This window comes from Hemibagrus wyckioides, linkage group LG13 (genome assembly GCF_019097595.1).
Source record: "Hemibagrus wyckioides isolate EC202008001 linkage group LG13, SWU_Hwy_1.0, whole genome shotgun sequence".
NCBI classification, from domain to species: Eukaryota; Metazoa; Chordata; class Actinopteri; order Siluriformes; family Bagridae; genus Hemibagrus; species Hemibagrus wyckioides.
Window position 1 is genome coordinate 9078433 of NC_080722.1, and position 11842 is coordinate 9090274.

Below are 11842 nucleotides of genomic sequence, written 5' to 3' on the forward strand. Positions count from 1 at the left end.
TAGCAGGCGCTTCCGTTGCCTAATTTGTTTTCCCAACTGCATTCAGACAAACCCCGCCTTCTATAGTGTGATTGGCTAATAAGGTCGTATTTCAAACGCAACTGTTCCTTATTGGACAGTGGAGCTTGAGTATGCTCTATCAACCAATAGTGATGAAAAAGGCGGGACACTACGACAGCGCTTTCTGGAAAACGGGTGGGACAAGTCAATGTATATTCGTGACTGTTGCCGGAAGTCGGTTATTTTCAAAACTAAAGCCGTAACAGAGCTAACATACGTGAAATTGTCTAAAAATAATAAAAGATTGCCAAAAAATGTAACATCAACATACAGCTACTGTAAATAAAGTTGTTTATATATATATATATATATATATATATATATATATATATATATATATATATATATATATATATATATATATATATATATATATATTTAGTATTTATTATAATACATATAATATAATAATAATATAATATACATATATATATATATATATATATATATATATATATATATATATATATATATATATATTATACGTATTATAATAAATACATATAATATAATAATATAATAAATGTATATATAAATGTAGAGGGAATCTAATCAAATATAAAAAAATATATCCTAAAATATATCCTAAAAATTAATTTTATAAAAGCGGTGGAATAAATCCCTGCTGTCAAAATTCTTGCTAGGTGAAGGGGGAAAAAAATGAAAAGTTATTTAAAAGTTTAGGTGAATTAGTCAGTGGTAGCTAGTAATTAATGAATATAAAAAGAAATTCAGATTTACACATTTTATTAACTATTTAATTTTATTAAAATTAATCTGAATAAACATAATAAAAATAATAAAAATTCGTACATGCTGTTCATGGTTTATTGTATTTTGTTAAACAATAAACACATATAGAATGATCAGAAAAGAAATAAATTGGATATTTATTAATGTAATGAAAGTGAAGTATTTAGCAAATTACGTAGGAAATAAAGAGGCAAACGGAAATGCATTAGCGTGTGTGTTGTGTGTATTAACGGCAGGGAGAACTGGACTCGTGACAATCAAGAAATAATTTTCCCCTTTTTATAAGCTTTATTTTGATCTCATCCTGTAGAGAAGAAACGCTGTTACTTCAGTCACGGGTTACAGACAGTCATGGCATGGCATTGGGTGAAAGGTCAAAGATTTGATGCATTTGTCATCTCTTGAGCAAACATACCAACAGATCCAGGGAGGAGTACAATACTGCAAAACCCCCGTAACAATCTTCACATCATCCAAGTACACAGATGTCAGGAGGAAACTGGGTGAGAGCTGACGTAAATGTTTGAGATCATGCAAAATGTTTCACTGTAAATTGTTCAGTGAGCGTTTGTGTGAAGGACAAGGACAATGTGCCAATGTAAATGAATGAATAAATGAGGCTGAATATTTCAGATGCGCCTATACAACACGGCAACACACACAGCATCCGACAGATAAAGTAAAGACTGCATAATGAATAAGAAAACCTGAGACAGGAACTTGCAATTCACTTTACAGTATGTGCAAATCAAATCAGTTTATCTTGGTTTAATGTACACATGAAGTATGCAAAGATAATCGGTAAGAATTCAATAGAACTGAAATTAGGCTAAGGGTTTGAAACAGCACAGAGGAGACTGAAAGACAGCAGGCAGACACGAAGAGAAGGAATGGTGCCAGGACGAGCAGGAAAGATGAATAATGAATAAGCAAATCCAGCATGCAGTTAAATAAGACACAAAACAGATCAAGTGAACACTTTCCCGAATTGTAATGGCCTGAACCCAGCACTAAACCTTTCAATAATGCAGAACATTCAACCCTGTCTATGACTTGCTGTTTTGGCTTCTTTATTTTCATTAAAACACATCATTTGGACACATCAGACGGTTCTGAGATTGCAAGACAGCCAAGAAAGTGCTGATTAATTTTTCTCTGGACCTTGAGTGCAGAAATGTGTGTGTGTGATACGATTATTAATAAAGGAGAAAAAGGTCAAGTAGGATAATGCCTAAAGATTCAGTATTGTAAATCAGCAAGAACTAAATCAGCAGGATTGCGTTTTGGTTTGGTTTTTAATGCAAGGTGTCACATTTATTCTTTGACAGTCAGTCAGTCAATCAGTATCCTACGTCTACAGGAGTATGACCTATTTTTTTATTTATTTTTTTTTAAAAAAAAAAAGATGGATATACCTCTGAGATGTCACCAGAGGGGCCGGGACACGTGAAATGAGAAGCCGAGCACTTCACGGGTGCAACACTTATACTCACTTTGAGGCTGTCTTGCTTGCTTAAGTTTGAAGTTCTGTTCCAGAAAAGAAGGAGGATACAGATATGAAAGATCACAGAGGAACGGAGAAAGAAGAGAGCGAGTACCTCTAAGATCTGACAGACAATAAGTCAAACACACTGATGAGCAGAAAAGAAAGAAACCATGAGGTGGACAGTAAGGTAAGGTTTTTTTTTTGTATGGTTGGTTTTTTTTTTTTCCATTGCTTTTTCCATTTTTGTATTGTTCTATGATAAGGTGTGCGTGCAAATGGACCCACAGGAGCCCATGGCCGGGATGGAGGCAGAACGGAAGAGGAAAGTGAAGAGGATGGTGTGAAGATGGTGAACTCAGATGATGCCGTATTGAGCCAGCTCGTGCAGCTCCAAGTGGCTGAAGGCCTCCCAAGGGCAGATGACTGTGATGTCTGTGGGTATGGACACAAAAACAGTCACTTAACAGACACAGAAATAGTCTCATAGCATATGATACAATGCTACATCATGGACACGGCATAACTGATGTTCTGTTCTCTAGTTTATTCCTGGATGAAAGCACGTCTATTTTCATCTCAGTTACAGCAATACAAACCCAAAGTATAAAAATATGCATAGAATTGCAAGGGTAAAGCTACGTCCTGGACTAAAGCTTAGCACTTAGCACACCTGCTGAAAAGCATTTGTGTCCTCCTGGCTATCATAAGCAGCTTTCCAGCAGAGCTACACTCAAGCCTTTATAATCTGACTTATAGCATTTATAATGAGTCATGATCGATGTGAACAGCCTGTCTGAGTAAAATATAATTCGCTCTCAAGGACTCCGAATGAGAGCAGTCGCAAATAAACAGATGATGACGTTGAGGTGATGCTAAAAGACGTGTGAGAAGGCGATAGAGAAAAGACTGCACTTACCAGTGCCTAAACCTTCCATTCCAGGAATATCGTCTCCAAATCTGATGGAGCCAGCAGAAGAGTTATTAACACATATGATAAGTATATGATGCTGCAGTGTGAATATTATACTTATAATAATATAATATAATATAATATAATATAATATAATATAATATAATATAATATAATATAATATAATATAATATAATATAATATAATATAATATAATAGACATCATTTTAAATAATACTAGTAAGTCATTTGCATTTATTTCACACCTAGAAAACAAAAACAAAATTCATAATAAATAAATTAATTAAAGTGTAAATTAGAAAAAAAATTTATAAAGTTAAAGTATATATTAAAATATAATAATTATTAATAATTAAAAATATTATTATTAAAAATTATTATTCCTTAAAAAAAAAGACAATATTAATCAATTGGAAAATAAATATATATAATTTTAGACTTACCCCTGGATGCCCTTCTTTGGTGGTTTGCTCTTAAACTGGCGAGTCTGCCTCTGCTTAAATTTGGGTGGGCCTTTGCGTGGTGTGGCTGGGCCTCCGGTCACTCGGGTGGCTGACTTAAATTCGGGTTTAGGGGGCTCGAGATTCATCGCTGTTGTTTGTTTTGATGAAAAGACTGTTAGTTAGTAGTTGTTTCTTATTCAACCCTCTATGTATTCTCTCTTCCTGATGTAGAGTCTCAGTCTGATAGAGAGAGAGAGAGAGAGAGAGAGAGAGAGAAAGCACAAGGCATTTGTGACTTGCTGATTATCATGTTAATGTACCATTACTAATTTCAGCACAGTGGAAAATTCCTGAGTCCTGACTTTTTGTGCAGAAAGCGATAATTCTCCCATTCTTACTGCACATGGTGTGTACACTGTCCTGGACTTGATCCATAATCCGCTTACTGATGAACGACATGTGTCTATAGACAAATGAGTCTAGAGATGAATGCCTCATGAGAGCCATGATCCCGTAGAGGAGCTGGAGACAGGAGTACAGCCCAGGGGTGACCCAGTTTATCTAATCCAGGGCTCAAGTTAATAAGATCCCCAGTGCTACATGAACTAATCTTATTACACAAAGGGACAATGATGGATGTACTAAAGCTGTCAGAAAAGAGCTGAGTCAAATGAATTGTCCAGAGCTGATCTCCTTCAGTGATCTGACTGACAGACTGACTCTGCCTTGGCTCAATACATTACAGTATACAGGATATTAATCTCTACACATGCCATGGTGTGAGCTATGTCGATTTTAGAAACAAAAATATTGCATAGAAAAAAATGATCATATATATAAGTGTATCTAATAAGTATTGATATATTGAAAACTGATTTGTAATGATGATGATGATGATGATGATGGTGATGATGGTGATGATGATGATGATGATGGTGATGATGATGATGATGATGGTGATGATGATGATGGTGATGATGATGATGGTGATGATGATTATTATTACTAAAGGTTTTTGTTATTGAAAAATAATTTGAGTGGGAAAATGACTGAATTTCAAAAACCAAACAATAAACAAACTCTATTAAACCTACAAAATTAATCACTAGAGAAATTCATTTCTGAGAGAAATTTGCTTTGCTAATTCTCCACAGACTGCAATTTAATTAAATCATTCATTTTCTGGAATTGCTTTATCCTGTTCCGGGTGGATAATGGATCCGGAGCTCATTCTGGGAATACTGAGCATGAGGCAGGAATGCGTTCTAGATGTGTGTCAGTACAGGTGGGAATAAACTGAAGTAATCCAGAGGAAACTCACATGGATATGAGGAGAACATACAAAACTCCACACAGGCACTAACCCCAGTACGGGATTGGAAACTCGGAACCATGGAGCCATGAGGCATGAACGCTCCCACTAGTGATGCACCACTAGTACAATTCAACCGAAGTTTTAATTCCATTACAAGAATGAAGTGTTTTTCAACTTCACTACATAGAATAGAACAGGATCTCCTGCATCAAGGTTGTAAATCTTGCTATCCTTATCCTTCAATGTATTCCAGAACTTTTCTCAGCATTCCATATTCCCGATATCTAGGAATATATTTAGAAGATCATAATCCAAGCTGTAAACCTCTATTCAGTATTCCATGTTCTACCAAGTTCTGAAACTCTATTCAGTATTCCATGTTCTAAAACTCTATTCAGTATTCCATGTTCTACCAAGTTCTAAAACTCTATTCAGTATTCCATGTTCTACCAAGTTCTGAAACTCTATTCAGTATTCCATGTTCTACCAAGTTCTGAAACTCTATTCAGTATTCCATGTTCTAAAACTCTATTCAGTATTCCATGTTCTAAAACTCTATTCAGTATTCCATGTTCTACCAAGTTCTAAAACTCTATTCAGGATTCCATGTTCTAAAACTCTATTCAGTATTCCATGTTCTACCAAGTTCTAAAACTCTATTCAGGATTCCATGTTCTACCAAGTTCTAAAACTCTATTCAGGATTCCATGTTCTACCAAGTTCTAAAACTCTATTCAGGATTCCATGTTCTAAAACTCTATTCAGGATTCCATGTTCTACCAAGTTCTAAAACTCTATTCAGGATTCCATGTTCTACCAAGTTCTAAAACTCTATTCAGGATTCCATGTTCTACCAAGTTCTAAAACTCTATTCAGGATTCCATGTTCTACCGAGTTCTAAAACTCTATTCAGTATTCCATGTTCTAAAACTCTATTCAGGATTCCATGTTCTACCAAGTTCTAAAACTCTATTCAGGATTCCATGTTCTACCGAGTTCTAAAACTCTATTCAGGATTCCATGTTCTAAAACTCTATTCAGGATTCCATGTTCTACCGAGTTCTAAAACTCTATTCAGGATTCCATGTTCTATTGAGTTTAATGTTCTATTAATTTCTAGAAACCTGTTTATGATTTCATAAACAACAGTATTCTAGAAAACCTCTATTCAGGATTCCATGTTCCACAGGGTTCTAAATCTCTACTCACCGCTGCAGCTAACTGCCAGCCTGAATGTGCGCAGCACCTCTCGCTGTATGTTTCTCCGTCTCTGCTGGAGGTGTGGGTGGCTACGCTGGGCTTTCTCAGAAAGAGCCTACTGCTGGGGAGGTTTTATCCTCTGACCCCTCAGCAGATTAGGAAAGGGACGCCTACCCACCTCTGATCTCATATCCATGCTCTAGATTAATTTGCCATGTGTGTGCACGAGGGGGATCAATATCCAAAAAAGGTCTACACACCCCCTAGACAAGTTTTAACAAAGAAATCAGAAACATACAATATAATTAAAAGCATTCAATAACTGAGTCGCTAAATTTTACACACCCCTAAACTCACACCGTGTTGAAGCACCTTCAGTCTTTCAGTCAATCAGCATTACTGGCAGACACCTGAAGGTTTTGCACTAAAATCAGCTGGTATTTGTAGCTATTCATTCTATCGATTCCTTCACCTTGATAAAAGCCTTAGTTCTGGCTGAACAAAAACAGTCCTAAAGCCTGATCCAGCCACCATCATGCTGCACCATAGGTATGGTGTTTTCTTGGTGAAGTGACTTTTTTCTTCCTATTTTATTTTCTAAGATGTTTCTGATTGCGTTTAGCATTAAGGTTATGACATTTACACCACAAGTACCTGCCATTATAACAGGGGTGTGTAGACTTATATCCCAATTTAACTGAAAATAACTGACGAAACTGATAAAATAGAAATGTTGTGATTGCATTAACATTCACCCCCAGTGATGTCACATTAGGTAACCAAAGCAGTGAATCCAGCTTGAAGCACCTAAATTAAAGGAGACACATTGATTAGATCAGGTGAGCTTTTGGTAAGGATTATTTTGTCCCATTAAACAAAACCTGTGCTGTTTGCTTTGGTACTTTTGCTTTCAGAATCACACGAGCCATTTCCCAATGTAAATCTGATAACCAGTTTCTTCAAATAACAGAATCTTCTATAAAATACCTCTAGATGTATGTCTTTTGTACATCTAATGTGCCAATAAGAAGACACTGCTTTAAAGAAAAGTGACTTACAATTTGTACTAATTATACATTTTTTGGCCCTAAGGCTGGATAAAATGGGAGTGTTGTGTCGGGAAGTAAAACCTGTGCTAAATTAAATATGCAGACCACATTCACTGTGGTGACCCTGAACAGAAAGCGCGACCGACAGAATAACAATTTATTACAACAGTTTATTACAGGCTTCATAAAAAATGGATGTACATGCATGTCAACGAATCTGTTGAAAATTCTGTATGACAACCCCATGTGAAAAATCAATACATATGGTTCTCAATATACTATACTGGCAAAGGTTTTGGGACATCCTTCCAAATTCAAGTGTTTTTTTCAGGGCTTGGCCCCTTAGTTCCAGTGAAAGAAACTCTTAATGCTTCAGCATACCAAGACATTTTGGACAATTTCATGCCCCCAACTTTGTGGGAACAGTTTGGAGCTGGCCCCTTCCTCTTCCAACATGACTGCGCACCAGTGCACAAAGCAAGGTCCATAAAGACATGGATGAGAGAGTTTGGTGTGGAGGAACTTGACTGGCCTGCACAGAGTCCTGACCTCAACGCCATAGAACACCTTCGGGATGAATTAGTAACTCAGCCGTCGGTCAGCTGTGCACTTCTAGATTTGATCACTGAAAATAGCCAGTGGTAAAGAAAGCACACTTTTATCATGGAGATAATCGTATATATTTTGTCATTTTAATAAAGCACATATACATCATTTACAATAAATAAAGACTGTAGTTAAATTCTTAATAATAAATATTTAATCTGCAACCTGTCAAAAAAGTGTGATACTTTACCCTTCTGGAAATTCCCAGTTCAGTTGTTCAGGCTACCTTGAAAGTTTGCATGTAACTGATTATGAGCACAATACAATGAACAAATGTCTTCTAAACAGATTCAAGCAAATATGAATAGGAAGTGCATTACTTTGTAGAAGTCTTGGCCACACTGAGTATCTTGGTGTGCATTGAGACTGGAATCCTGCAGACAGCTAAATGGTCACTCAGGTACAAGGCTTTTAAATTTGTGAGGTTGAAAGGTCAGATGTGGAGCTTGTGGGACAAAGAAAGACCACATTTGTTGCCATTAACATACAGTAGGGTTGCTTTGTGGTGCATTTAGCAGTCAATCCTTCATCCTTAGTGACTGCCCAGTCAGGGCTACGGCAGACACCCTTATCCAGAGTGACTTTTTTATTATTATCTCATTTGATACAAGTGAGCAATTGAGGGTTAAGGGCCTTGCTCAGAGGCAGCTTGATGGACCAGGGATTTGAACTCACAACCTTCCAATCAGTAGACCAACACTTTAAACACTTATCTACCACTTACCTGGAACAGAACCAGGTTAGTCCATTAGAAAATACTACAAACAGGTGTGTGAGCATGATTAATAAACAATTGTGCAGTCACATCTCTTGAGCTGGGGTTGAGGAACTGTCAGAGCCAGAATATATTTCATTTAAAAACATGAATATTTAGAGCACTATGCAGATACAGACAATGCCATTGCATGACACACTAAGCATCTCTACTTGGTTTATTCCCACATGTTTCATAACCAAACACAATATACATATTAATTCTTATCAGGGGTGTGGATGGTCCCTTTTCCCTTAGACACACAGAGTATCTATTTATGATATTATTTATAAGCATATGCATAAACTTTTATACACTTGAAACCTGTATTTCTTGGAGTTCTGAGCTAGAGGTCATAAGATAGGACTGCCTTACGATTTACGTAAGTCCCTAACTTTGAGCTAATCACTTTTGATAAAAGTGCCTGCTAAATGCATTAAAGCAAATGCAAACTGAAAAATATTCACTTCTAAAAAGTCTATTTAAATACATGGGCGTTTGTGTAATAAATGGTTGATCAGGTATGTTTATGGATGTATCAGATATGGACTCTAGTATTAAAGAATAACACTTTAAGTATTGCACATTCAAAGGCTTTTGCAAACTGACCCATGGTACTACAAGCAAGACTGGCTCAAGAGTCAGTGTCATTCAATGACACTCTTTTAAGGTGTCATTTCTATCTCATATAACTTTCACCTTGTGACAGGTACAAAAAAAAAATAAAGACATCCAAGGGATACATAGTATGAAAATCACGATTTCTTTAGTAGCCTGATCTCCATTTTGAGGTAAGTCTTAAGATTCTCGTCATGAACATGGTCTTCCATGGCAGCCAGTGCTTTTTCTCCACCATCACTGTAGTACTTCAGCAGCTCTGCAGCATACTCGATCCACACGCAGTTATGGCAGCCGCTCATACAGCAGCAAGTTGGAGGAGGTGGAGGACCCGGGTCTGCCGTGTCTGTACATCTCTGTGTTACAGTAGCTGAGGACTGGGACGTGCATGGAGCCAGGCTTTTGCACCGAAAGTGATGAGGAGTACAGTGTAGAGAACTGCTTTGGGGAAATATGGTACTGATGTAGAAGGGTTTCTTCCTTATTTGTGACAAGTGGAAGATAAACAGCTGTGCAAAAAAATGAGAGAATACATTTAAGTTACTTTCAAATGTGTGTCAGAGAATGTGTGACTACATTGCCAAAATTTTTGGGACTGCTTTCCAAATCATTGAATTCAGGTGTTGTTTTTCAGGGGTTGGGTTTGGCCCCTTAGTTCCAGTATAATGAACTCTTAATGCTTCAGCATACCAAGACATTTTGGACAATTTCATGCTCCAACTTTGTGTGAACAGTTTGGGGATTACCCCTTCCTGTTCCAACATGACTGTACACCAGTGCACAAAGCAAGGTCCATGAAGACATGGATGAGTGAGTTTGGTGTGGAGGAACTTGACTGGCCTGCACAGAGTCCTGACCTCAACCTGATAGAACACCTTTGGTATGAATTAGAGCGGACACTGTAAGTCAGGCCAAAACTGGGACGTCTGCCTTTACATGTACATGAATGTAATATGGAGTTGGCCCGCCCTTCTCAGCTATAACAGCTTCAACTCTTCTGGGAAGGCTTTCCAAAAGGTTTAGGAGTGTGTTTATGGGAATTTTTGACCATTCCTCTAGATTTGTGTGGTCAGGCACTGATGTTGGATGAGAAAACCTGGCTCGCAGTCACCTCTCTAATTTATCCCAAAGATGTTCTATTGGGTTGAGGTCAGGATGCAGGCCAGTCAAGTTCCTCCACACCAAACTCACTCATCCATGACCTTGCTTTGTTTATTAGTGCGCAGTCATGTTAGAACAAACTGTTCCCACAAAGTTGGGAGCACAAAATTGTCCAAAATGTCCTGGTATGCTGAAGCATTAAGAGTTCCTTTTACTGGAACTAAGAGGCCAAGCCCAAACCCCTGAAAATCAACACCTGAATTCAGTGATTTGGAGGGGTGTCCCAAATTTTTTGTCAATATAGAGTATATTGAGAGTATACAATTAAATACATTGTAATATACATTGAGGCTTATGGGCAATGAATCAAAATGTAAAGCATGTTTAATTGATCTCATATGCTATTAAATACATAGCCAGCTTTTACAGACTTGCTTTAAAGTTTCTGTTGACGATCTGTTCAAAATAGCGTTCGTTTACACACAATTTCTCATACAACAACAACAACAACAACAACAACAAGAAAACCCGTTCGTTTGTTTAGTTCCGGTTTACTAGGACAAGATACAGACCCTCTTCAAACATGGTGAAGCGCTATTTAGAGACATCCGGTAAATAAATAACATAATTAAAGAAAAACCTAGGGTTGCAGCATAATATTATGTCGACCAACAAAGTCCTCGAAGACAAAAACAGCCTTATATCAGCCTTGTACCGGCGAACCTGCTCGTGCTGCACAGGACATGCTGTTATTTTGGTACCGCATACATGACCTCCACTGTGATTGAGGTACAGCTCCATTGACCAATCAGAATGAAGTAAATTTTGACAGGCACATGGTGGGCGGGACATGTTCAGCCCTGTGATACCACAGTTACTCGGTAGAGGACATTAAAAGACTGGAAAGTCTAGAAAGTGTCTTTATAAATATATTTTTATAAACATTATTCAAACATTTACTAATCAGCAAGCCAGAGTTAACATATATCTAATAATAAACAAACCAAAAATAGTGATATGATTAAATGAATCAAATAAGTGAATCAAGTTATTTTAAAGTAATAAAATGTTCAAATAAATTAATTCTTTTTTAAAATAAGTGAATTTGTAAACAAATAAATAAGTCAAGTCAAGAAGCTTTTATTGTCATTTAAACTATATACAGCTGGTTCTGTACACAGTAAAATGAAACAATGTTCCTCCAGGACCCTGGAGCTACATAAAACACGGGACTACAGGAGACAAAACAGTGCACAATGCATGTGTGCAAACAGTGCAAGATGAATACACAGAGACCGACACACACACACACACACACACACACACACATGTATACATACATACATACATACATACATACATGCACACACCCCTTATTGGTCAAAAATTATTTACACTATAATACTTGAGAATATATCTTATTTATTTATTTATTTATTTATTTATTTATTTAGACATGGTACCCATACAACATTTCCTCTGTATTTTTTCCACTCCTGGGCATAGTTTCTTAATTATTTCAATGC

The 11842-nt window shown here is 36.8% G+C and overlaps 2 protein-coding genes across 4 annotated transcripts; both read right to left on the reverse strand.

Annotated features, from left to right (window-relative positions):
* Positions 1–2239: 2239 nt before the first annotated feature.
* Positions 2240–3906, reverse strand: pde6gb (phosphodiesterase 6G, cGMP-specific, rod, gamma, paralog b). Its single transcript, XM_058406978.1, has 3 exons — positions 3674–3906; positions 3216–3256; positions 2240–2731 (listed from the first exon to the last, which is right to left on the reverse strand). Exons 1-3 carry the CDS (start codon positions 3817–3819, stop codon positions 2655–2657), a joined length of 264 nt encoding a protein of 87 aa, XP_058262961.1. The 5' UTR covers positions 3820–3906; the 3' UTR covers positions 2240–2654.
* A 3483-nt stretch (positions 3907–7389) lies between these two features.
* On the reverse strand, positions 7390–11175 carry oxld1 (oxidoreductase-like domain containing 1). Of its 3 annotated transcripts, XR_009206293.1 has the most exons (3): positions 11040–11132; positions 9297–9724; positions 7390–8288 (listed from the first exon to the last, which is right to left on the reverse strand). XR_009206293.1 is itself a non-coding variant. In XM_058405542.1 (2 exons), exons 1-2 carry the CDS (start codon positions 11115–11117, stop codon positions 9353–9355), a joined length of 450 nt encoding a protein of 149 aa, XP_058261525.1. In that variant the 5' UTR covers positions 11118–11132; the 3' UTR covers positions 7390–9352. The 3 variants fall into 3 exon arrangements, 1 of the variants encoding a protein (XP_058261525.1); XM_058405542.1 differs by having other exon boundaries at positions 7390–9724; XR_009206294.1 differs by lacking the exon at positions 7390–8288 and having other exon boundaries at positions 9586–9724; positions 10889–11175.
* Positions 11176–11842: the final 667 nt, after the last annotated feature.